Source organism: Heptranchias perlo, chromosome 38 (assembly GCF_035084215.1).
Source record: "Heptranchias perlo isolate sHepPer1 chromosome 38, sHepPer1.hap1, whole genome shotgun sequence".
In the NCBI taxonomy this organism is placed as follows: domain Eukaryota; kingdom Metazoa; phylum Chordata; class Chondrichthyes; order Hexanchiformes; family Hexanchidae; genus Heptranchias; species Heptranchias perlo.
In genome coordinates this window covers 10,303,171-10,330,756 of record NC_090362.1, presented here as the reverse complement: position 1 = coordinate 10,330,756, position 27,586 = coordinate 10,303,171, and the positions used below count along the sequence as shown (strand labels likewise).

General features: G+C 40.9%; 1 protein-coding gene across 3 annotated transcripts in view; it reads left to right on the top strand.

Annotated features, from left to right (window-relative positions):
- The window catches only part of LOC137304728 (leucine-rich repeat-containing protein 49-like), a 238,100-nt gene that overhangs the window by 156,253 nt on the left and 54,261 nt on the right, over nucleotides 1-27,586 (top strand). For all 3 annotated transcript variants that reach the window (XR_010958635.1, XR_010958634.1, XM_067973404.1), the window contains exon 12: nucleotides 4,291-4,463. Coding sequence is in view for 1 of the 3 variants with exons in the window: in XM_067973404.1 (XP_067829505.1) it covers nucleotides 4,291-4,463 (173 nt within the window). In the remaining 2 variants the exon portion in view is untranslated. The remainder of the gene's footprint in view (nucleotides 1-4,290; nucleotides 4,464-27,586) is intronic.

Sequence of the window (27,586 nt, the reverse complement as noted above, 5' to 3'; positions counted from 1 at the left end):
CTGGGAAATTGCACAGATCAGTGATTCTAGAAATCTCCAGGGTGCCTGTAAAGGGCTGGACTGGACTGGAAAATAAGTTACTAATAGTTTTTTTTTTCCAAATAATTTTTACCCAGTAAATCCGTGCAGAGTTTATGTTTTAAAATACTAGTTTATTAAGATTTTTTGATTTTTGCAAGAGCAGATGTAAAGAAATGCAGGATATGCATTACTTAATGTCATAGGTTAGTTTGTATATGTGGATAATCCCTGTTGACATTAGCACCAATCAATATTGGCCTGTGCCCCACTCCAGAGTTGAAGGTAAAGCTTGTATCCTTCTTTTCTACACCTTGGTCATCCAACTAGGTCAGGAGACTAACAAATTTCAGTGAGGTACTGACAGATCTATAAACTGACTTCTATGAAATGCACAATTAATTGTAGCTTGTTCTGGTCTTAAATTATCCTCTCCATATCCTCATCTAAAACTGTTTTAAAGTCTCAGTAACTTAAAGCAGACAACACAATTACCATAGAAACTTGCCACACCAGGTATGAACAGAATAAAGTGAAAAGCAGAAATAAATAAAAGCCACATAAATGCAGAATCAGGACATCAAGGGCAAGATCCCCACGACCAGCTGAATACAGTCCCCGCGACCAGCTGAATACAGTCCCCACCACCAGCCGGCCTTCACACATGAAACATGAATAAGCTATAGCAGTGTGAGTTTGCTAGGTTTGTACCTTGTACCCTGCTATTCATACTTTTCTTAATTGATGAGGAGGGATTTTTTTGTAATGATATACTGACATCAAGCTGTGTGGCCAGGTGACTGGGTACAAAGGGATCTGGGACACTTGAGGGGATGGGTTAAGGAATGGCAGATGGATTTAATGTGGAGAAATGTAGGCTAATGTGCAAAGGAAACGGAAACGCATACATGAAGGTATAGCCATTAACAAATGTGAGAAAGGATGTGATTTAAGCTCCTTGGGACGTTTTACCATGTTGAATGGCACTATATAAATGCACGTTGTTGTTGTTGTTGTTGTTGTTGTTGTGACTATTTCTGAAAGTATCCAGTCAGCGTGAAGCTGCTACAAGCAATTCTAATCATGTACTGGGATACATCATAAGGTTATTTGACTGTCAATGCAGGTTATTCTAACATTGTACAGATCACTAGTGAGGCCCTATTTGGAATAATGTGCAACTTGAGGCACCTTCAAAAGGACTGCAATACAGAGAGTTCAGAGAAGAACATTGGCGGTGATTCTGGGACTCAACCCAATGTTAAGGAAGAGAGATTCGTAAAGTTGAACTTCTGTCCTTTAGAGAAAAGAAGATTAAGAAGTGACGTGATCTAGATTTCAAATACTGAGAGGGTTGGATAATGTAGGTGTAAGCAGGCTATTCAACTTGGACTCTTGAGCGCAGAACTAGAGACACAAGTATCACATTAACAAGCCTTAAACAAGAATTGAGATTGGAAGGAATGTCTTTCCCACAATGTCATGGATATGTGGAATAAACCCCAGCAAAAGCACTAACATTGTGTTGATTCCAGCTTCAATTTGGTCTAAAATTGCCACTTAAATTTAACCCCCAACTCTAGCTGGCGGGATCCAGATGAAATAATGTGCCCACACTGCAGCCTTAAGACAGATGGAATGATAATGATGTTGAGATTGTCTGAGTGCTGTGATATTTTCTAACTTCATTGAAATAGTACAAAAAAAATGACGAAGTACAAAACTCACAAGGCCACACAGAGAAGGCCAGGTCTCCTGAGACACCAGAACTGCACAGATTTGTTGTGCTTTGGACAAAAGTTTAGTCACCACTCTCCAGAAATGAGATCCTATCACATTTCAAAAGCCTCCTTTTCCTCAGATCTTCAGCAGTACAGATGAGGATTTATACCCACTCTATTTAGTCTAGCAGGAGAAACATAAAATCTGTTCAGGACTGTTCAGGATTCAGGCTCCGTGGAAACACTGTAAGTATGTCTATCCAAGAATTTTAATAAAATTGATGCCCTCTTTAATCAGTTCTAGAAAATACTTTTTGAGGGAAAGTGGCCAAATTAGGAGGAATTCTTCTAAAATTTATTGAACAATACTAACCTAACTTGAATACATGCACATTATCCAGGGTACACTAGTGTATTGGTTATGTTACAGGACTAGTAATCCTGAGGCCTGGACTGATAACCCAGAGAGCGTGAATTCACATCCCACCATGGTAGTTTGAGAATTCAGTTTTAAAAAAACTGGAAATAAAAAGTTGGTATCAGTAAAAGTGACCATGAAGTGTCATATTGTTGTAAAAGCCAAATGTCCTTTAGGGAAGGAAACCTGCCGTCCTTACCTGGTCTGGGCCTATATGTGACTACAGTCTCATACCAACCTGGTTGACACTTAACTGCCCTCTGAAGTGGCCTAGCAAGCCACTCAGTTATATCATACTTTCTCACGGTAACTAGGGATGGGCAACAAATGTCGGCCTTGCCAGTGACCCGCACATCCTGTGAATTCATTTTTTAAAAAGTGCTAAACATATAAATAATAAGCAAAAAGAATTATATTACCACTCAGATCTATGTATGAGACTACATTTATCTCTGCCAACCTCCATTTTCCCATAAGAATTCTTTATTCCCTCTGGAATGGGGCTGTGTTCCTAAGAGGAAGTTGAAAGTGTGAGGCTGGGATCACTCTTAAGATTTCATAAAATCATTTAAGGGCCCCTAATGCTATTATGAAACCTAGAGGTCACCTGAACTGTATTACCAGTCATGTAAATAACACAGAATCATAAAGCAGCCTGATGGCCAAATCCCTGTCAGTTTTATACCAGCTAGCTATTCCCCATTGTCTGGAAAACACCAGCTAAGTAGAGGTCTCAGTTGGTGCGGCCAGCAGTAATTCCTGGGATCAGAGAAGCCAAAGTGTCCAGAGATCCAACCAGTTGAAAGCTTTTAAAACTCTATCCCAGACCTGCAATGCACCTATAAAAGAATTGTTTTGATATATGTTCTGCATGACCATGACTTTTGTGTTACGTATGTTGAGAGAGTCTTGAGCATTAAGAGTCTAGTGAAGTTGGAAAGGCCAGGAGTAGTTTGGAACTTAGTGTTAGCCAGAGTGATTGGGACATAAGTAATTAATTTATTATTTATTTTATTGTGTTTTGGTTTTACTTTACTTTGACTTGCTTCATTTTAGCTTAGGAAGTATTTAAATTTTGGCTCCAAATTTGCACGGCGTTCCCGGCAGTTACTCTGAGATTGCGCCCACCGATGCCCTCCAGCATTGACCTCACCAGACACTAGTGTTGAGGATCAAGAGAAGTGGAGTGTAGAAGGCCAGGAGAGTGTGGAGTTTAGCCTCAGCAAAAGTGTAGACTTGAAGTTGGCCTAAAATTATGCTTGAGGGGTTAAATCATTGTTGTAAAAAAACAATTTAATTTAGTATGGGGGGGGGGGGGCGCAGCTGAAACCCATGAAGTACGGTACCTGTGCAGTGCAAGAGGTTCTGAATGCATTAAGCATCCAAGATGACCATATGTTCTGGATGTGTCTCCTAAAGCTTGTGCTTGAGCTCAAGGTTTCTGAACTGGGGAACACTCAGTCACAGATGGGAAACTGAAGAGTCCCTAGAATGCACATTCCAGGACATGGTCATCCACAGGCAAAGCGAATTAGTGAGGAAGGAAAGTTAGTAACCATCCACGAGAAAGTGCTGTACTGTCGGAGGTGCCCTCTTTCGGATGAGACGTTAAACCGAGGGCCTATCTGCGCTCTCAGGTGGATGTAAAGGAGGAAGCCTCCGAAAGCTTGTGAATTTAAAATAAAATTGCTGGACTATAACTTGGTGTTGTAAAATTGTTTACAGATGTAAAGGATGCCATGGCACTATTTGAAGAAGAGCAGGGGAGTTCTCCTGGTGTCCTGGCCAACATTAATCCCTCAACCAACATCAATAAAACAGATGATCTGGTCATTTATCTCATTATTGTTTGTGGGACCTTGCTGTGCGCAAATTGGCTGCAACATTTCCCTACATTACAATAGTGATTGCACTTCAAAAAGTAATTCATTGGCTGTAAAGCACCTTTCTGAAGTCAGACATGATAGGCGGACTCCTACTGTGCTATGTGGTTCTTTTACAGAAGAGAATGGGTTTGATTTCCAACAAATAGAAGTGGTATAGGTTTTTCTTTACAGTTTTCTTTTGTTCATATCATCTTTGAAACCTGAAAAAGATGTTTTCCTAGATTTATATATTGTTTTCTTTTTACAGGAGAAGCGGCGTTTGGCTATCAGTAATGCTGCCAGACAGTGGGAGATCCAGCAGAGCTTTGCCACCATCAAGCAAGCACAAGTGAAACCTCTCAGCACATCCCTTAACATCAGTATTCGTAAGCCATGTCACATCAATGAAAGTGAACATGAACTGTGGCCTGATGAGTCCAGGTACATGTTTTTTGGTTGAGAAACTCTGATGAAAGGCCAACACCCATAGTGCAGGACACCAGTAAGGCTGAAAAGAGTGGGAGAGAGATGAGAGAAATCAAGAAGTATTGATTAAGTGACTCCAAGCTTTGTAGATTGTAGGAGTTCCAAAGTTTTAAGACCTGAGTAAGAATGAGTTAGTGTAGGAGACAGTGTGTTGAGTCCTATGTGTTTTAGCTATCTGCTTTACAACTTTCTTTGTAACACTTACATTTACAACTATACCTCTTCAATAAATCTTCCAAAGCTTTGGTTAATTACAGAGCATTCTAACCTTCTCCGATTCAGCAAAGCTTACACGAAATTTTTATAAAGCTTTGATTCAATTGCTGCTTTTTTTTTCCAACTTCAGGTCTTATTTTTTCTAGTTTTAATGTGGGTTTGTTCAGGTTTTTTTTCTGGTTTTGATAGTGATTTTTTTTCTAGGATTCAATGTTTAATTGTTTCCAGTTTCACTGTTCATTTTTCCTCAGTTTCAGTATTTAACCTGGAAACCAGCAAGCTTGATCATACAGTATTCTATTCAAACATAAAAGCACCTGTAATTTCCTTGCTTTAAATAATCCTTTAAAGAAATTATTGTTTCTCATCTCTTTTAAGTTTGAAATTTTTTGTGTCAACATAGTTAAGCCAGCAAATAACTTGACAGACTAATAACGGATAGAGCATAATTCACAGTGTTATTGGAAAGCAAAGGCACTGATTTATTTCCCAGGAAGCAAGGTGTAATTAGGTGCTGTGTGGTCAGGCATATCACTGAAGGAATGAGGCTAGGGTTTTAGGGTCAGAGATAGAGAGAATTCTGGGTTTACTTTGAGGCATGGGGTGGATCACCAACACCTCTTCAGGAAAGAAGGGAAAAGTACAAGTCCCCAGGATCTGTTAAATACGAACATAGGAACAGGAGTAGGTCATTCAGCTCCTCAAGCCTGTTCTGCCATTCAATTAGATCATGGCTGATCTGTAGTTCAACTCCTTTTTCCATATCCCTTGATACCCTTACCTAACAAAAATCTATTGATCTTAATCTTGAAAATTTCAATTGACCCAGCATCCACAGCCTTCTGGGGGAGAGAGTTCCAGATTTCCACTACCCTTTGTGTGAAAATGTGCTTCCTGATTTCACTTCTAAATGGCCTAGTGCTAATTTTAAGATTATGCCCCCTTGTTCTGGATTGCCCTACCAGAGGAAATAGTTTCTCTGTATCTATCCTATCAAATCCATTAATCATTTTAAATATCTCAATTAGATCACCCCTCAACCGTTAAAATTCAAGGGAATACAAGCTAAGTTTATGCAACCTGCTCTCGTAGTATAAGCTCTGGTATAATTTTGGTGAATCTGCGCTGTACCCCTTCCGAGGCCAATGTATCCTTCCTGAGGTGCTGTGCCCAAAACTGAACGCAGTACTCCAGATGGGGTCTGACCAAGGCTCTGTACAACTGAAGCATAACTTCTTCACTTTTGAATTTCAACCCTCTTGAGATAAAGGCAAACATTCAATTAGCCTTTTTGATTGTTTTTTGTACCTGCACACTAGCTTTTAGTGATTTGTCTATAGAGGCACCTAAATCCTGCTGTTCCTCCATAGCTCCTAGTTTCTCAGTATATATGGTGAAAAGCTGAGGCCCCAGTATGGATCCCTGGGGAACATCACTTGTCAATCCCATCAATCAGAGAACGAACCCTTTATCCCTACTCTCTGCCTCCTACCTCCCAACCAATTACCGATGCATGTCATAACGTTACCTCCAATTCCATGCGCTCTCATTTTTGCTAATAGTGCGGAACCTTATCAAAAGCCTTCTGGAAGTCCATATAGACAGGATCCATAGTTGCTCCACAATCCACATGCTGGTGACCTCCTCAAAAAAAATCCATTAGATTAGTCAAGCATTCAAAAATCCATGCTGGCTGTCTTTGGTCAACTGATACTTGTCCAAGAGCTCAGTCACTCTGTCTCTGATGGTAAATTCCAGTAACTTCCCCACAATTAATGTTAAACTGACAGGGTTATAGTTACCTGGTTTCTCTCTTCCTCCTTTCATAGAATCTTACAGCACAGAAAGAGGCCATTCAGCCCGCCATGCCTGTTCCTCTTTGAAAGAGCTGTCCAATTTAGTCTCACAACTGAGCTTTTTCCCCATAACCCTGCAAATTAGTCCTCTTCAAGTACATGTCCAATTGCCTTTTGAAAGTTCCTATGGAATCTGCTTCCATCACCCTTTCAGGCGGTACATTCCAGATCTTAGCAACCCTCCATGTGAAAAAATTTCTCCTAATTTCCCTCTAGTTCTTTTGCCAATTATTTTAAATCTCTGATCTCTGGTTACTGACCCAATTGCCAGAGGAAACAGTTTCACCCTATTTGCTCTATTAAACCCCTCATTATTTTGAATACCTCTATTAGGTCTCCCCTTAACCTTCTCTACTGTAAGAACAGTCCCAGCTTCTCCAGTCTCTCCACAAAACTGAAGTCCCTCATTCCTGGTATTATCCAGGTAAACCTTCTCTGTACCCTTTTCAAGACCTTGACATACTTCCTAAAGTGATGCGGCCAGAATTGTACACCATACTCTAGCTGAGGCCAAACCTTTGTAAAGGTTTAGCATGACTTCCTTGCTTTTATATTCAATGCCCCTATTTACAAAGCCAAGTATCCCATATGCTTTTTTAACCACCTTATCAACTTGCCCTGCCTCCCTCATAGATTTGTGAATATGCACCCCCAGGTGTCTCTGGTCTTGCAACCCCCTCAAAATAGTACCTTATAGATTATATTGCCTCTCCATGTTGTTCCTTCAGGCACTTTATCTGAATGCACAAAGCATTCGTAATAAGATAGAAGAATTAATGGCACAAATAGAGATAAATGGGTTTGATGTAGTAGCCATTACTGAGATGTGGCTGTAAGGTGACCAAGGTTGGGAACTAAATATTTCAGGGTACTTGACTTTTCGAAAAGACAGGCAAAATGGAAAAGAAGGTGGGGTTGCCCTGATAATAAAGGATGACATAAGGACAGTAATGAGAAAGGATCTTGGCTCGGAAGATCAGGAAGTAGAATCAGTATGGGTGGAGATAAGAAATAACAAGGGGCAGAAACACTGGTGGCAGTAGTTTGTAGCCCACCTAACAGTAGTTATACTGTTGGACAGAGTATTAATCAAGAAATAAGAGGAGCTTGTAGCAAAGCAAATGCAATAATCATGGGGGACTTTAATCTTTATATAGGTTGGGCAAATCAAATTGGCAAAAGTAGTTTGGAGGACGAGTTCATGGAATGCATTCAAGACAGTTTCCTAGAACAACACGCTGTGGAACCAACCAGGAAGCCATTTTAGATCTTGTCTTGTATAATGAGACAGGGTCAATTAGTAATCTCATTGTAAGGGATCCTCTGGAGAAGAGTGATCATAATATGATAGAATTTCACATTGAGTTCGAGAGTGACGTACTTAAGTCCAAAAGTAGAGTCTTAAAATAGACAAAGCTAATTACATAGGTATGAGGGGCGAGTTGGCTAAGGTAGATTAGGAAATTAGGTTAAAAGTTATGACAGTAGATAAGCAATGGTGAACATTTAAAGAAATATTTAATAATTCTACACGAATATACATTCCATTGAGAAATTAAAACGCCACGGGAAAATTGATCCATCTGTGACTAACTAAATAAGTTAAGGATAGTATTAGATTAAAAGAAGAGGCTTATAATGTTGCCAAGAAGAGTTGTAAGCCTGAAGATTGGGAGAGTTTTAGAAACCAGCAAAGGATGACCAAAAAATTGATGAAGAGGAAGAAAGTAGAATATGAAAGTAAATTAGCAAGAAATATAAAAACAGATTGTAAGAGCTACTACAAGTATGAAAAAAGGAAGACAGTGGCAAGAGAGGCTGAGACAGGAGAAATTATAATGGGGAATAAGGAAATGGCAGAGACGTTAAACAAATATTTTGTATCTGTCTTCAGTAGAAGACACAAAAAACATACCAGAAGGGTCTAATGAGAGTGAGGAACTTAAGGTAATTAATATTAGTAAAGAAAAAGTACTGGAGAAATTAATGGGACTAAAAGCCAACAAATCCCCTGGACCTAATGGCCTACATCATAAGGTTCTTAAAGAGGTGGCTGCAGAGATAGTGGATGCATTGATTGTGATTTTCCAAAATTCCCTAGATGCTAGAACGGTCCCAGTGGATTGGAAGGTAGCAAATGTAACCCCGCTATTCAAGAAAGGAGAGAGAGAAAAAACGGAAACTACAGGCCAGTTAGCCTAACGTCAGTCATTGGGAAAATGCTGGAATCCGTTATTAAGGACATGGTAACAGGGCACTTAGAAAATCATAATATGATTAGGCAGAGTCAACATGGTTTTATGAAAGGGAAATCGTGTTTGACAAATTTATTAGAGTTTTTTGAGGGTGTAACTAGCAGGGTAGATAAGGGGGAACCAGTGGATTTAGTATATTTGGATTTTCAAAAGGCATTCGATAAGGTGCCACACGAAATGTTATTACACAGGATAAGGGCTCAAGGGGTTGGGGGTAATATATTAGCATGGATAGAGGATTGGTTAACGAACAGAAAACAAAGAGTAGGAATAAACAAGTCACTTTCAGGTTGGCAGGCTGTTACCAGGGTGCCCTGCAAGGATCAATGCTGGGGCCTCAGCTATTTAAGAACATAAAAATAGGAACAGGAGTAGGCCATATGGCCCCTCGAGCCTAATCCGCCATTCAATACGATCATGGCAGATCTTCAACCTCAACTCCACTTTCCCACCTGATTCCCCATACCCCTTGATTCCCTCAGAGTCCAAAAATCTATCGATCTTAGTCTTGAATATACTCAAGGACTGAGCATCCACAGCCCTCTGGGGTAGAGAATGCCAAAGATTCACAACCCTCTGAGTGAAGAAATTCCTCATCATCTCAGTCCTAAATGTCCAACCCCTTATCCTGAGATTATGTCCCCTAGTTCTAGACTCTCCAGCCAGGGGAAACATTATCTCAGCATCTACCCTGTCAAGCCCTCTTAGAATCTTATATGTTTCAATGAGATGACCTCTCATTCTTTGAAACTCCAGAGAGTATAGGCCCATTCTACCCAATCTTTCCTCATAGGACAACCCTCCCATCCCAGGAATCAATCTAGTGAACCTTCGTTGCACCTCCTCTAAGGCAAGTATATCCTTCCATAGGTAAGGAGACCAAAACTTTTTACAGTACTCCAGGTGTGGTCTCTCCAAAGCCCTGTACAATTGCAGCAAGACTTCCTTACCCTTGTACTCCATCCCCTAGCTATAAAGGCCAACATACCATTTGCCTTCCTAATCACTTGCTGTACCTGCTGTTAACTTTCTGTGTTTTGTGTACAAGAACACCCAAACTCCTCTAAACACCAACATTTAATACTTTCTGACCATTTAAGAAATATTCAATTTTTCTATTTTTCCTACCAAAGTGAATCATCCTCACATTTCCCTACATTATACTCCATCTAACACCTTCTTGCCCACTCACTTAACCTGTCGATATCACTTTGCAGACTCTTTGTGTTTTCCTCATTGCTTACTTTCCCACCTAGCTTTGTATCATCTATCTACAATCTATATTAATCACTTAGATGAAGGGACTGAGTGCAATATATCCAAGTTTGCTGACGATTAGGGATCGGCCATTTAGGACTGAGATGATGAGAAATTTCTTCATTCAGAGGGTTGTGAATCTTTGGAATTCTCTACCCTAGAGAGCGGTGGATGCTCAGTCATTGAGTATATTCAAGGCTGAGATCGATAGATTTTAGGACTTTTAAGGGAATCAAGGGATATGGGGATTGGGCAGGAAAGTGGAATTGAGGTCGAAGATCAGGCATGAGCTGATTGAATGGCGGAGCAGGCTCGAGGGGCCATATGGCCTACTCTGCTCCTATTTCTTATGTTCTCATGTTCCTCCCAAAATGCATCACTTCACATTTATCTGCATTAAATTGCATCTGCCATGTGTCTGCCCATTTTACCAGTCTGCCTATATCATCCTGAAGTCCGCTACTATCCTCCTCACTATTTACTACGTAATGGAACGATATTTGCAATTTCCAATCCAAATGCACAATTCCTGAATCTAGAAAGCTTTATAAAATTATGACTAATGCACCTGCAATTTCCTCACCTACTTATTTTAATACCCTGGTTTGGAAACCATCAGGTCCTGGAGATTTGTCTATCTAAAGTCTCATTATTTTCTCCATTACCATTATTTCGTTATATTAAATCCATTAAGCGATGGTATTTTGTCCTCTTCCTGCACTTTGAAAACAGATACAAAGTATTCATTTAACAAGTCTGCCGTTTTCTTATTATCCATTATATTCTTGCCTGCATCAATCTGGACCCACATTCCCCCATACTACTCTCTTTCTTTTAATCTATTTATAAAAATATTTGTTCTTAGCTTTGATATCCCTTGTTATTTTCATATTCCCTTTTTGCATCTCCTATTACTTCCTTTGTATCTGTTCGTTGCTTTTTTTTTTAGCTCTCCTAGCCTGCTGGATTTCCACTTTTCCTTGCATTTGTGTAAGCTTTTTCTTTTAGTTTTGTTGCCAGTCCCCTGGATTCTCTGGAGGATATCCAAGAGCACTTGCATACCACCATTCACACCATTCCAGGAATGGAGTTTGGGGGATTCCAGGGTCACTAAACTATGGGAAATCCATGTTTATTCTGTTCCTTTTGTCATTTCTGTGAGCATCCGTTGTTGTTAAAGTTACCTCCAGTTACATTTTGTCATGTCGTCAAATAGTTCTACGAAAAAAATTGTTGTTTGTTGGATTTTCTTCATTCAGATGCACGGAGAACTGCACTGTTTTCCATATCATCTGGATCTGGGCAGCCTATGGTGGTAGTGTGCCTGAAAAAGTGGTCAATTCATTGGCCCAACCAAACGTCCAGAAGCATCTCTGTTGGGAGCTGTCAGAATTAAAGAATCTGAATTGATCGTAATCCTGGTAATAGTCCTGAAAATTTGGGTAATCGTGCTGTAGGGGAACTTAGCTTCAGGCAAGTCCTGAATACATGGAGATCATTAGCTCTCCTATAAACACGCTGACATGTACATGGCACATTAAACACCCGTTGATAGATTGCGGATATTGGACTATTCCTCTAAACAGAACAAATTTTAATTGTTTCTTTATTTTTATATAAAACTACTAATGTTGAAAGTGCCATGTGCCTGGCTGTATTTTATCATATCTCCTTACAGCCAATTGAGTCCTAATAACAGCATTGAGAAGGAAGCAGCAGAAAGCAACAAAGACTTCACAAAATCAGAAAAGTCCAATAACATGAGGTAATGTCTTATTTTTGACTTGCGTGGAAGTGACTGTTAATGTCTTCTGGTTGTATGCTTTTTAAAAGAGTCCCATCTATGGTTTCTTTTCTGTTGGCTTTGTTCGTGTTGATTGGCAACTGTTCAGCGAGATACAGATGTTCAGTCTGCTTCATTCCAGAATGCACAGCACAGCAACACCCAGTGTACAGCCTGAAATGTACAGTAAGCATACTCTTGGCCAGCTTCCCAAACCTAAAAATTGTTTAACTGCCTCAAGATCAACATGTTTACCATCACAGGAATTCTATTTCTGTCAGCTCACATAACCATGATTTTATTAATTTAAAGCAGTGTTTTGTTCCCACACTAGAAATAAACATTTTGTTTAAACTGTCTCTTTGTTTAAATTTGGCCTTCATTCTAAGTTTTTCTCCTATCGATTTTAATTATTTTCTCTACTCTTTTATGTCTTCCTATTTCAAACTTTCAGCTTCAACAGCCTGTATCAACCCATCCTCAGAAGAGCACCTCATCCTGCACCAGTGTGACATTTCATTTCCCACACCAGCCTTCCTGTGGCTGAAGTACAATCAGTGGCAAATAATGGAAAATTTACACTGTGGAATTCTCCCCACCAGGAGTTGGGGTGAGATCATTCAAACTCATTATACAAGAGGATTCATACAGCCAGCAAAGCAGGACTTCACCTTACCTGTCTGGATGAGATTCAGCCCTAGGCTCCAGAGATGAAAGAAAGTGAGCTTGAGTCACTGCACTTTCCAGTCCCCTCCCCCCAGATTATTATCTGCTTTAACATTTTTTTTTCTGTTTACACCTCTGATTGCTGTGGTTTAAATGATGACTGCTGGGCACAGCTTGGAAGAGTTGTTAGTCCTGATAGAGTGAGGATCTGCAATTAACATACACAGCTGAAAGTCCAGGAACGATGAGGTGTTTCAAGTTGATAATTGTACCTGTGATATTATCTTAGCCTCATCTCACAGTCGGACACAGTAACTTCTCCAGTTACAAACAGAAATAAACACAAAAGGTACTAACGTTGATCATAACTCATTGTGAGCATTTTCTTTTTAAAAGAATGCTGATGGCCTGAAGTAACTGTTGCAAAAGGAAGCAAACATAAAGCCAGGAACAGTGAGGCACACAAAATGAAAAGAAACGACAATTGTTATGAGATGTCCACACCTTTTAACAAAAATCATCTGGAACCACGATGTGGGTGAGACACTGCAACGCAGTCAGTTGATGCAGATCATGTTCTCATCATTTGCCAGCACTGTACTCACAACCATCATTATTTTAAGATATTCGCTGAGATATTTATTTCAACACTGAATTACACTAATTAGCTTTGTGTTCTTTAAGAGATGGTGCAGTTTGAATAACCATTTCCTCGATCACAAGTGGAACTCCCACATCCCCTCTGTTGCTAAAGCTGCCTCGTGGACCTTGGTTTCCTCTTTCCTGCTAAACATTTATTTTCTATGAACAACTCTTAACTTTCCATTATGCTGAAGTCAGTTCAAGTCTTGAATACTGCCCCCTTACCCCGTCCCTATCCACCCCCCCAAAATATCTGGGAAGCTCTTCTAATACCTCTCTCATAATCATGGACAAGATACAAAAAAAGCTTATCTGATTAATGACCTTTCTAAACCCCTTTCCTCACTGTGTTGAACTCAGCACCTTATTTCCTACTCAGACTCATTGGGGTCAACTTTTGGATGGCCGAGCGGGTGTGTTTGTGGCGGGGGTGGGGGGGCTCCTAAAATTGGGGATTCTCGGAGCGGGTCCGGAACCCGGCTTCAACCCGCCCACTTCCGGGTTCACCAATGACACGAGTCGGTGCGCCGTAGACCCCGCATGCGGGACTCCCACTGGCAATCAAAGCCGGCGGGATCCCACTTAAGATCATTATCTGGGTACTTGAGGTCGTTTACAGACCTCATTAGTTGGAGATTTTAGGAGGATTCAGATTTTGGACTACCCAGAGCGTGTTTCCCATGCTGGGGAAAACACTCCCTGTTTAAACAGAGGTGTTGCAGCCAGCAGCCAGCGGCAACTGCAAAGGTCTATTTAACAGGTGCGGGCTAAACCCTCATTCATTGCAGCAGGGCACTCGTCACCTCAGACAAAGTTTTGCCTGCTACACTGTTGTCTCCACACTCCAGATTATTAAATCATACCCTAAACTCTGCTGTCCAAACACATTTACCTACTTTGTGGACCCCCTCACACTCACACCTTCAGGATGGCGAGGGGGGGTCCATTGCTGCGTTCATCACTCCATTGGAGGACGAGCAACATCACCAGCCTTGCCAGGCATGCCGTCCACCTCTGCCACGTGGAGCTACACAACACAGTGCTGCACAACAGGCACCTGCACAAAGTAGTTGTGCAACTACACATACACCCACTGTAGGGTAACCCAGTGGGTGGCATCAAGGGTCTTCATGGAGAACCTTATGAAAGGGCATTATTGCACAAGCCAGTCAAGAATGGCCAAGACATGGCAGTAGTGGTGACAATATAATATGTAATGTGAGTTGATCAGAAATGAAATATAAGTAAAAACCATGACAAACCCTCAAACACCCTTGTGCATCCCCTTCATGCTCACGACATGTTTGCCTTATGCTTCCTACTACACATACGTGATGCATGCCCTGTGGCTGCAGCACAGGTAGTGGCAGGTGGGGTGAGGCTGACCGTGAAAGAGATGCATGAGAGGGTGCGTATGAGACAGTGCCATGAGATTGTATGAGGATTGGGTTGAGTGGTAGTGGTGGGATGAGTACTGGTGAGGTGAGTAAGTGCAGGTAAGATGAGGATGAGCTTTGAATGGGTGTGAGGAGTGATGTGATAGAGTAGTGTTGGCATTACAGAAGGAGATGTGGGGTGGGGGTGGTGATGTGGCAGATGGAGTGTAGGGGAATGAGTAAGTGTACTCACTTCGGCTGACCTACTTAGGTCATTGAAGCGCCTCCTGCACTGTATGCAGGTGCGTGATATGTTGGTGGTGCTGGTGACCCCCTCTGCCACCTCGAGCCAGGCCTTTATGGTGGCAGAGGCAGGCCACTTCCTCCCGTCCGCTGGGGAGATCTCTGTCCTTCCCCTCCTTCTCACCCCATCCAGTAGGACCTGGAGTGAGGCATCATTAAACCTGGGAGCAGCCTTCCCCCGGGGCTGCTCCATGCTGTAATTTTGCCTATTTTCTGCAGCATCAGTCAGTGGAGGACTGCTCCTCCAGCTGACAGCCTATGATGCGGGTGCGCAGTCCGTCTGCTGCGCAACTTTCCAGCGCGAAACCCAGAAGCCAAGGTAAGTGGCTTCAATTTACTTATGATCGCGTGGGGAACCCACCGATTTTACTGGGCGGGTTACCCATGCACCCAGTCAACCCCCCGCTGGCAACCCGCCTCCCTCCTAATATCGGGCCCATTCTTTCTTTGGACATCAAAATTACGGAACTCCTTTCTACCTCTGCCTTCTCTGTGACAAAAATGTCTTTGTCAGATTTCTTATTTGATTCTTTTTTGTTGGTCACAGCGCACATAGGTTTGAATGGCAGTAACTGTTAGCTATTTCTGCAAATTGTATTGAATACACATTATGGTCTGGCTAATTTTCACACTAAAGGACAAGGTAGAGACAAGTTTAAGATGAACCTGGCCTGCATGGTTTAATTGCTGTCAGTGCATTTTATGGGACTCCATCTAACAGATCATTCAAAATATTTGACACAGTTCAATGAATGAAGCCACTCCATTCATTTCAAAAAGCCATCGTAATTGACACTGTGTCCTTGGGAGATATTGGCCCAATGTGTACGGGAAAGAAGCGGGGATGACTGTCAGCGGCTGGGAAACCTGGAAATACGGGAAACGCAGAGAACTGCATTTGAATTTTTTTCCCTCCGTTTCTCACTGGAAAAGCACTTGCCTGTTGGATCCGACAGTGCTCACCTCCCATTAGCTGCCGGGAAATCCCGCCGGGAGCCATTAAATCCAAATGGCTGCTGAAATCTGAGGCACACAGCCTCATTAACATATTAAAATTACTGACCTACCTCTCGAGAGCAGGTTACTCGCCCGCACCCCCCCTCCCCCCCCAACCTGCCTCCCTTAAACCGGAAGTAGGTGCGTTCGGAGTGGGTTGGGATTCGGTTTCACATTTTTAAGAATTTTAATTCCGCCCATCCTGGGTTGGGGTGGGGTTTAAAATTCCCCTCATACAGTTTTAATGTTCTTTGTTGAAGTATATAGTTAAAGGATTTAATTGATATATGTGTGACTGACTTTATGCCAATCAACAGTCCGACAATCTGAAGCTATCAGAGAAACCAGGGTAAATCAGTGACTCTGTAGAAGTGTTTCCCCACTTAGAAAGTGAGCAACAGTACTTCATGGATCAGTTTGAAGATGAATGTTAATTTAGGAGAACCATCTTTTTTATTTTGTCATTTCAAGGAGGTTAGTAAAGTTTTAATTAATGTAAATTTACTGCTTGTACCGAATACTGTTCCTTTAACTGTTTAGTGTTAAATAAATTTGTCTGTTGGTTTAAGTTGGAATATAGTGGCAAAGCTTGTCTGTTCAAATCCTGGGGTCTCACTACATTTGCCTAGATATTGGACAGATAAAGGCCCACTGGTTGATAGGGAATGTAAGGCCCCCTTACAGGAGAGGTCGTTAATACTGAACCTAAGGACATTTCCAGTGCAAAAACCAAACCATAACAGTTATAACCTACAGGTTTCTAAAACCTGTGCTTGGTGTAAGCTAACCAGTACTTCAAGATTTAACTTGTCTTATCTCTTTTCTTTTCAAACTTGTTGGAAACTTATACTTTGGTTCTTCACTAAGGTTTCTCAGTTTTAAATTTACATTTTTTTTAATCAGTTCTGAGATGTGCTTTCATCTTTCTGTTTTTTTTGATAAATTTCTGGATCTATACAATTGACAATTTATATTTGTGGGAGATTTTGAGATATGAAGCTAATTATCATGATTACCAAGTGCAAATCCTGTGTAAGAAGGTGCCATCTTTATAAATTTGATGTAAAAAAGGCACAATATTTCCATAACTGAGTTAGTTCTTCATTGAGCCTCCCAGAACTGCACAGCATTTGACCTGTGATAATGTGAGGTCATGTTTTACTGGCCTGTAACATTTACTACACTTTTCCTATGTGAAATAATTAAATTTTTAAAGATTGCAATTGTTCCATTGTAGTCTGTTTCCATATTACAAATGTGAATCTGCAAGAACTTTGAAGTGCCCATCTATAAATATCTAGGAGTACAGCAAAGTTCATATGCAAATTAGTATATTCATGCTATTTAATAAAAGATCACCAACTTTAATGTGATGATCTACATTCCATGACTAATTTTCAGGGATTCAAATAAGTACAGAGGTGTTTTGAGGAATGAATCTTAATAGGGTGGTTGATAGTAGAGATTGCTCCCAGTTGGAGAGGAAACTGCCCAGTAAATCCAATAGAGCCTGAATAAGTTGCAAATTTGAATCTCATCAGATTTGTGGATACAAGGGAAAATATTACCAGCAATCTTGGGCAAATGTGACTGCATGCCAACAAATTGAAGATACAGTGGTGTAACACACACTACAATAAAAATGAACATTGGAATTAATTACAGCCTCACATCTGGGTTCAATATTGCTGTAGGTAATTTATAGTGCTGTTATTAATAGACAAACTGCCCAGTCATTTCATGCTCATTAATTCAGCCCCTTGCTACCCTCCCTTCCCTAGAAAGAAGTTTGTACACCTCTGGCTATAAATGGATTTTATTAATTTTATTTATGAGAACTACAATAGTATTACTTGCCAAACTGCATTCACTGGGTTAAATATATATTAATATGGTAATCAAAACTGATTTAACATAAACTAGTACATTGAGATTAATTTATGAAACTCTGCAGTACCTAACTCCCTATGGTGCATTGTATTAAATTTCATTCTAAAACTCTATCCAGTATGTAACCATTACAAGCTGTGCTGGGAGTGAAGGTGAAGTAACTTTCTTGTGGCCTATTTCTGGAGGTCTCCTCAGTAACACAGAACAACACTTTGCTGATTTTTGGCTCTGTTCTGGAAAAGCTGAAGTTGAGCTCCTGAAGAACAAGAGTGAGCTGCTTCCTTTTGAGGTTTAGACTTTTGTATTCAAATTCGCTCTTTTCTAGGAACTTAAAAATGTGGAACTGCTTACCTCCCTCAGCCTTTCCTTCTTCCTACAATCTTCAGATTTCAAAATCGAAGCCTGGTGTTACCTACTCATTACTTCCTGTTTCTCCTGCTCTTTGTAGTGTTGTGCACTATGATGCCCTGTCATTTCATCTAGGTGTTTCAATCAAATACTGATTGAGGCAGTGATACTACTAAGTTGTATTGCAGTCCTAACAAAACTTCCTACTCTCCCCAAATTGGAGTGTGAATCCATTCTGTGCTAACCCACTTTAGAGCAATAACAAAGCTAAATAAAAGTAAATTTAAGAACATAAGAAATAGGCCCCTCGAGCATGCTCCGCCATTCAATATGATCATGGCTGAACTTCGACCTCAACTTCACTTTCCTGCCCGATCCCCATAACCCTTGATTCCCTTCGAGTCTAAAAATCTATCGATCTCAGTCTTGAATATATTCAATGACTCCTCAGCCCTCTGGGGTAGAGAATTCCAAATATTCACGACCCTCTGAGTGAAGAAATTCCTCATCATCTCAGTCCTAAATGTCCAACCCCTTATCCTGAGATTATGTCCCCTAGTTCTAGACTCTCCAGCCAGGGGAAACATCTTCTCAGCATCTACCCTGCAAAGCCCTCTTAGAATCTTACATATTTCAATGAGATCACCTCTCATTCTTCGAAACTCCAGGGAGTATAGGCCCATTCTACTCAATCTTTCCTCATAGGACAACCCTCCCATCCCAGGAATCAATCTAGAGAACTTTTGTTGCACCGCCTCTAAGGCAAGTATGTCTTTCCTCAGGTAAGGAGACCAAAACTGCACACACTACTGCAGGTGTGGTCTCACCAAAGCCCTGTACAATTGCAGCAAGACTTCCTTACTCTTGTACTCCATCCCCTTGCAATAAAGGCCAACATACCATTTGTCTTTTTTTTAAATTCGTTCACGGGATGTGGGCGTCGCTGGTGAGGCCAGCATTTATTGCCCATCCCTAATTGCCCTCGAGAAGGTGGTGGTGAGCCGCCTTCTTGAACCGCTGCAGTCTGTGTGGTGACGGTTCTCCCACAGTGCTGTTAGGAAGGGAGTTCCAGGATTTTAACCCAGCGAAGATGAAGGAACGGTGATATATTTCCAAGTCGGGATGGTGTGTGACTTGGAGGGGAACGTGCAGGTGGTGTTGTTCCCATGTGCCTGCTGCTCTTGTCCTTCTAGGTGGTAGAGGTCGCTGGTTTGGGAGGTGCTGTCGAAGAAGCCTTGGCGAGTTGCTGCAGTGCATCCTGTGGATGGTACACACTGCAGCCACAGTGCGCCGGTGGTGAAGGGAGTGAATGTTTAGAGTGGTGGATGGGGTGCCAATCAAGCGGGCTGCTTTATCTTGGATGGTGTCGAGCTTCTTGAGTGTTGTTGGAGCTGCACTCATCCAAGCAAGTGGAGAATATTCCATCACACTCCTGACTTGTGCCTTGTAGATGGTGGAAAGGCTTTGTGGAGTCAGGAGGTGAGTCACTCGCCGCAGAATACCCAGCCTCTGACCTGCTCTCGTAGCCACAGTATTTTACTATGGCTGGTCCAGTTAAGTTTCTGGTCAATGGTGACCCCCAGGATGTTGATGGTGGGGGATTCGGCGATGGTAATGCCGTTGAATGTCAAGGGGAGGTGGTTAGACTCTCTCATGTTGGAGATGGTCATTGCCTGGCACTTATCTGGCGCGAATGTTACTTGCCACTTATCAGCCCAAGCCTGGATGTTGTCCAGGTCTTGCTGCATGCGGGCTCGGACTGCTTCATTATTTGAGGGGTTGCGAATGGAACTGAACACTGTGCAGTCATCAGTGAACATCCCCATTTCTGACCTTATGATGGAGGGAAGGTCATTGATGAAGCAGCTGAAGATGGTTGGGCCTAGGACACTGCCCTGAGGAACTCCTGCAGCAATGTCCTGGGGCTGAGATGATTGGCCTCCAACAACCACTACCATCTTCCTTTGTGCTAGGTATGACTTCAGCCACTGGAGAGTTTTCCCCCTGATTCCCATTGACTTCAATTTTACTAGGGCTCCTTGGTGCCACACTCGGTCAAATGCTGCCTTGATGTCAAGGGCAGTCACTCTCACCTCACCTCTGGAATTCAGCTCTTTTGTCCATGTTTGGACCAAGGCCGTAATGAGGTCTGGAGCCGAGTGGTCCTGGCGGAACCCAAACTGAGCATCGGTGAGCAGGTTATTGGTGAGTAAGTGCCGCTTGATAGCACTGTCGACGACACCTTCCATCACTTTGCTGGTGATTGAGAGTAGACTGATGGGGCGGTAATTGGCCGGATTGGATTTGTCCTGCTTTTTGTGGACAGGACATACCTGGGCAATTTTCCACATTGTCAGGTAGATGCCAGTGTTGTAGCTGTACTGGAACAGCTTGGCTAGAGGCGCAGCTAGTTCCTAATTGCTTGCTGTACTTGCATGTTAACTTTCTGTGTTTCGTGTACAAGGAGACTCAATCCCTCTGAACACCAACATTTAATAGTTTCTCACAATTTAAGAAAGATTCCGTTTTTCCATTTTTTCCTACCAAAGTGAATAACCTCACATTTCCCCACTTTATACTCCATCTGTCACCTTCTTGGCCACTCAATTAACCTGTCTATATCCCTTTGCAGACTCTTCGCGACCTCCTCACAGCTTACTTTCCCACCTAGCTTTGTATCATCAGCAAACATGGATACATTACACTCTGTCCCTTCATCTAAGTCATTTATATAGATTGTAAATAGCTGAGGCCCAAGCACCGATCCCTGCGGCACTCCACTCCACTAGTTACAACCTGCCAACCTGAAAATGACTTGTTTATTCCTACTCTCTGTTTTCTGTCCATTAATCAATCCTCAATCGATGCTAATATATTACCCCCAATCCCATGAGCCCTAATCACGTGTAACAACCTCTTATGTGGCACCTTATCGAATGAAAATCCAACTACATCCACTGGTTCCACCTTATCTACCCTGCTAGTACACCCTCAAAAAACTCTAATAGATTTGTCAAACACGATTTCCCTTTCATAAAACCATGTTGGCTTTGCCTAATCATATTATGATTTTTTTTTAAGTGCCCTGTCACCACGTCCTTAAAATCGATTGAAGCATTTTCCCTATTACTGATGTCAGGCTAACTGGCCTATAATTCCCTGTTTTCTCTCTCCCTCCTTTCTTGAATAGCGGGGTTACATTTGCTACCTTCCAATCCATGGGGACCGTTCTAGAATCTAGGAAATTCTGGAAGATCAAAACCAATGCATCCACTATCTCTACAGCCACCTCTTTTAAAAACCTAGGAAGCAGGCCATCAGGTCCAGGGGATTTGTCAGCTTTTATTCCCATTAATTTTTCTAAAACTTTTTCTTTGCTTATTTTAATTACCTTAAGTTCCGCACTCTCATTAGACCCTTGGTTCCCCACTATTTCTGGTATGTTTTTTGTGTTTTCTACTGTGAAGACAGATATAAAATAATTGTTTAACGTCTCTGCCATTTCCTTATTCACCATTATAATTTCTCCTGTCTCTGCCTCTAAGAGACCCACGTTTACTTTCTCTATTCTCTTCCTTTTTATATACTTGTAGAAGCTCTTACAATCTGTTTTTATATTTCTTGTTAGTTTATTCTCATATTCAATTTTCTCCTTTATCAATTTTTTGGTTATCCTTTGCTGACTTCCCGATCCTCAGGCTTACTACACTTTTTGGCAACATTGTAAGCCTTTTCTTTTAATCTAATACTATCCTCTCTAGTTAGCTAAGGTTGGATCACTTTTCCTGTGGAGTTTTTATTCCTCAACAACATGTATATTTGTTGGGAATTATCAAACATTTCTTTAAATGTTCGCCATTGCTTATCTACCATCATATCTTTTAATCTAATTTCCCAATCTACCTTAGCCAATTCACCACTCATACCTATATAATTGGCCTTGTTTAAATTTAAGACCCTAGTTTCGGACTTAACTACATCACTCTCAAACTCAATCTGAAATTCTATCATATTATGATCACTCTTCCCCAGAGGTTCCTTTATTATAAGATTACTAATTAATTCTTTCTCGTTACACAATACTAGATCTAAAATAGCCTGTTCCATAGTTGGTTCCTCAACATATTGTTCTAGAAAACTGTCTCGGATGCATTCCATGAACTTGTCCTCCAAACTACTTTTGCCAATTTGGTTTGCCCAGTCTATATGAAGATTAAAGTCCCCCATGATTATTGCATTACCCTTGTTACATGCTCCTCTAATTTCCTGATTTATACTTTGTCCACACTACCACTACTGTTAGGGGGCCTGTAAACTACTCCCCTCAGTGTTTTCAGCCATTGTTATTTCTTAGCTCCACCCATACTGATTCTACATCCTGATTTTCTGAGCTAAGATCCTTTCTTACTACTGTTTTTATCTCATCCTTTATTATCGGGGCTCCGCACTATAGAAAGGATCTCGAGGCAATAGAGAGGGGACAGCACAGATTCACGAGGATGCTGCTGTGTATGAGGAAATAAGAATATGGAGAAAGACTTGAAAAGTTGGGGCTGTTTTTGTTAGATTTTGGGGTTATGCCAGATGATACTCGTCCTCAGCACCAAGGATCACTCCTGTAAATGAGCTCTTGCTTCCTATTTATCAAAGTGTCACCTTAGACACACAATACCTGGCAATGTTACATTGCTCACAGTTACTGTAAATTGTTCTCTGGAAATAACACAAATCTCTCGTTCTCTCAGCACTTTGGTTAACCTAAGAATAATCACTCTGTCGGACTGTGTGGCTTAGACTTTAATCTACAGATCAGGGATATTAAAAGATCAACACAGGAGGTTCCACTAGATTACAATCCTTAACTTGCACCCTTTTATTCCTCAGTTCAGAATATAAGGCATCGTGCTTCACTAACTCTCCTAATAACATTATTCATTACATAAAATTATTTATGAGGTTGAGTCCACGCATGGAGCCTTTGTATGCTCACTTCAACACTGGCTGCATTACACTAGCACAGAAAGAATTGCTGAACTGGCTAAGAGCTTCCCAATGTATTTATTTACCTGTCCATGGAACTGTCAGTGAACCCTTCTCTCAGAGATACCTGTCATATTCCCTATCAATAGAAACGTTAACTTAAAGTCAAGTTTTGCAGGTATTTGAGATTATTGCTCCTCAAATAAAGGATACAGTGTCACCTGGCTGGCTGGAATATCTGTTAACAAAATACTTACTTCCCCTGATGGTTCAGCAGTTAGCTCACTCTCTCTAAACAAGTTTTGAAACAATAACAGCTTCCTGGCCCAGGAGTGTCAACAGCCATCGATAACCTTTCAGTCATTTGCTTATTTGGTTTGAACCACTTAGCTTTCTCTGCAGGTGAAACACCTGAAACTGTCCTTAATCTCCAGCCAGACCTGGGATTGTCTTTTTTTTTCTTCCAACACAGTGAAAAATATATATAATATTAAGATTCCTTTGACATTAAATGGGGCACATTTACAATTTGTCAAAGTTCTATTATTCATTCTTAGTTTATTAATTATATTTATCATTCTCCTATTTGTGCATGCCAACCACTACCTAAGCTTCAGTCCATGTGGCCTGCTAAGACACAATTATGTATGTTTTTGGAGAGAAGGGGTTCAGAACAATGATGAAAAGAGTTTGAGAGCTATGGTGTATAGGTAGAAAAGGATAGGTTTGTTGGGATTAATGGTCTTCTGCTAAAAAAAAAACGTCCTTTTTTTGATGCCTGTGCCTCGCAGTAGCCCTCACCCCTGTCAGTGTACTCCCTCTCATTCTGTAATTAATTTTCCACTCAATGTTAGTAGGTCTTTGTGTCTGGGTGTGGAGTGTGTCTCCCCCAACCTCTCTCCCCAGTCTGAATTAGTCTCCCTCTTGAGCTTTCTAACCTGGAATGGACCAGGAAAGACAGCCTTCTCTTTACATTAAGGTAGTATTGCTCCCAAATAGAGTTGGTTATAAAGAGGTCAATTTATATGCCGATAAAAGACAGTAGGATTGAAACAGTTACAGATATGGAAGGTACAAGAGGCAGAAGCAACAGAGAGTTGTCAGTAGAGATGAAGGACTGGTGCACCTCAGATTTGCAATTCTTTTCTAGTTAAGACAATTACTTGGCTGGAATTCTCCCATTTAACAGTGTAAGACACAATTACATATATTTTTGGAGAAAAGGGGTTCAGAAATATGATGAAAAGAGTTTGAGAGATATGGCAGAAAAGGATAGGTTTGTTGGGATTAATGTTCTTTTGCTTAAAAAAAAGAAAATGCAACAAGAAAAGACCATTCATGCCTTCAAGCCCACAACTTCCACAGAGCTGCTCCCACTCTACAATGGACTCTACCCAATCCATTTCACCTCTTGTGGAAAGGTTCAGCAGTGATCCTCCTTGCTATCTTAAAAATAAGTCCAGTAAAAATCCTGAATATCTGTCAGCGTGACTCAGTGGAGCTATCTCGCCTCTAAGTCAGAAGGTTGTGGGTTCAAGTCCCACTACAGAGACCTGAGCACAAAATCTAGGCTTACACTTCAGTGCAGTACTGAGGGAGTGCTGCACTGTCGGAGATGCCATCTTTCGGATGAAATGTTAAACCCGTGGCCCTGTCTGCCCGCTCAGATGATCTTAAAAGATCCCATGGCACTGGTTGAAGAAGAGCATGGAAGTTCTTCCTGGTGTCCTGGCCAATATTTATCCCTTAACCAACATCATTAAAACAGATTATCTGGTCATTATCACTTTGCTGTTTGTGGGACCTTACTGTGTACAAATTGGCTGCTGCATTTCCTACATTACAACAGTGACTACACTTAAAAAGTACTTCATTTGCTGTAAAGCACTTTGAGGTCATGAAAGGCGCTGTATAAATGCAAGGCTTTCTTTCATTAGCTGTGTTTGATTTTACATCCCCCTATCTTTGATGCTCAAAACTGAGAGGTTTTGATGAGGTAAATAGGGAAAAACTATCTCCGCTGGTCAGCAAGTTGGTAATTAGAGGATATAGGTTTACGGTCATCATCAAAAGAACAAAGGGAGCGGCTTTATTCTTGGAGGGTTCTTATTACATGGACTGCCTTATTGGAAACAGTGGTGGAATCTATAACAGTTTTAAAAAGGGAAGTGGATAATTATTTGTAAAAGAAAAAGCTATGGGAAAAGGACAGGGAAACGGGACTAAAACTCTTTCAGAGAACCAGCAATCTCTGTCTGATTAATTGCATTTCTAGTCATGGTTTTAGTCCATGGTTCTAGTAGTTCAGCAATCCTCTTGTTCCACACAGCGCTTTGACTATCACTATTAATTTGTTAAAAAAAAGTCAGGGATGAGAAAAGGTCATTCGGCCCATCAGAACTCATCCCTATAATACCCCATCTTTTCCATCGTGGCATCTAATTATATTTTGAATAACCCCAATATTTTTCCCTCAGTTACCTTGCTTAATAGATTATTCCAAGTATACATCACTCAGTAAAGACCTTTTTCCTAGTATCTGTTCATACTTTATTTTTCACATCCTAAATGTACTCAACCCCTCAGTCCCATTCAGTCCAAATATTCACACAGCCCTTGTATGAAAGGTGTTGGCTGACAGATTGTTAACAGATTTCCCTGGGAGTCCATTCCAGTTATGCTAAATAATTCCTTCTAATATCAAGTCTTAATCATTCATTTTACACTCATATCCTCTAGTTCTGCACTGAACGTCCAAAACTCTCAAGTGGCATATTTACAAATTATGATCTAGTGTTCCGTTTTATTTGTGTAGTTTTAGCAACTTTAAAATGGAACTGCTGTTAACTGGCTTATTTTAGTCAGTGATTTCTTTGAATTATTGAAATTAGTTACTTAATATTCAATCCATTAAACACTTTTAAAAGCAGTACAACTTCCTGTCATGTGCTAACTGGGGCCAGTGGAATTCTGGTTGGATTGGCCTATACAGGACTCCAGTTTGCATAGTAATGTGTTAACATGATGTTATTCAGATTGCATTTCTTGTGCCTATACATATATTCATTGCCCAAGTAATAAATGGAAGACCACAAACATATTTAAGGCTGTGTTACTGGAACGGTTTCATACATTTCCTGAATCTGATAGCTCAATCATATGGCACAGTTTGTGCCAATGAGAAGCAGTTTTAACTTCACATTATGTAATGTAATTTAGGTGTGAAGCCATTCAAAATGAATAGGTGAATTGTGTGAGACCGCCTGAAGGAGGCAGTCTCACATTAGCTGCAGTATAACTGTGATCTGAAGAGGCAGTCTCATACAGGCTACAGTATAACTGACCTGGACGAGTTGGTGTCACACTGTTTTAGTCCTAAAATCACTGCAGTGTAACTGAAACCAGAACAAAGCTAACTTTAAACTGTTCACTACCTGGGGACATTTTTAAACTTCATTTTGATTGTTTTAATGTTAGCAGAGAGTCTTTGTTAAAATTAAAATTTAAGCTACATTTTCATGGCAGTGGGTGGAGGTCTCTGATTCTCTAACCCTGCAGGTGCTGAACTCCATTTTCCGTGGCTAAAGGCATGGAGCTTCATGAGTCAAATCTATTGGTCCTACGTCACCCTAAAGAGGTATAGGTCTTAAATTGGTACCTACAATATAACAAATACTTAAATGTCCCAGTGAAATATTCATGTTAAACAGTTATATTACATCAGGGTGGGGTGATTACAAACAAATTGAAATAATGTAGCACCTTTAATGTAGCAAAATATCCCAAGGATCTTCACAAAGTGGGAGTCAGACATTGAGCAGGTGCGGTTAAAGAGATTTCAAGAAGGCTTTTAAAGATGTGGAGAGATTTGGCACCATGGGTTTAGGAAAGGAATTCTAGCGCATTGGGGGTGATGGCTTAAGTCTGTCAGCGTTGGTGGTATGGAGGAAGGGCGATGTGTTGTTGACCGTAATCGGAATAGTGGCAATTTGGGACACAAGCTTGGGGGAGGTCGTAAAGGTAGAGTTGGGCTAGGTTGTGGAGAGACTCTGCAAAGTTTAGGAAGTGGCACTCACCTAGGAAAGTGATCTAAGACAATCTAGGGTTAAAGATCTAAAAACTTAATAGATGGATAAGCAGTAACAAATATCTGGTAGTGATTAAAAATTCAATCTAATCAGGTTCAGAGAAACTATAAACTGTGAGAATGACATTTTTAACCACAATCTGAATCTTGAGATTGGATTTTTGTCTATAGATCACTTGTTGATGCCTTCTTATTCATATCTTGAACTGTTTGAATTATATGTGGAGGCATTACTCTATTTTAGCTTATTTGTGCCTTGGATTCTTGATTATGTTCGCACAAGAGGGCTGTAGAAATCAGCTCAAATGAAGGTAGCTTATAGCTCATTAATTAACATGTCTCCAACCCCTGTATCAGGAGTTACAATCAATTAATCACCGTGCTTTTGATGTGCTGTCCTTCCATTTAATGTCTGATTGTCAT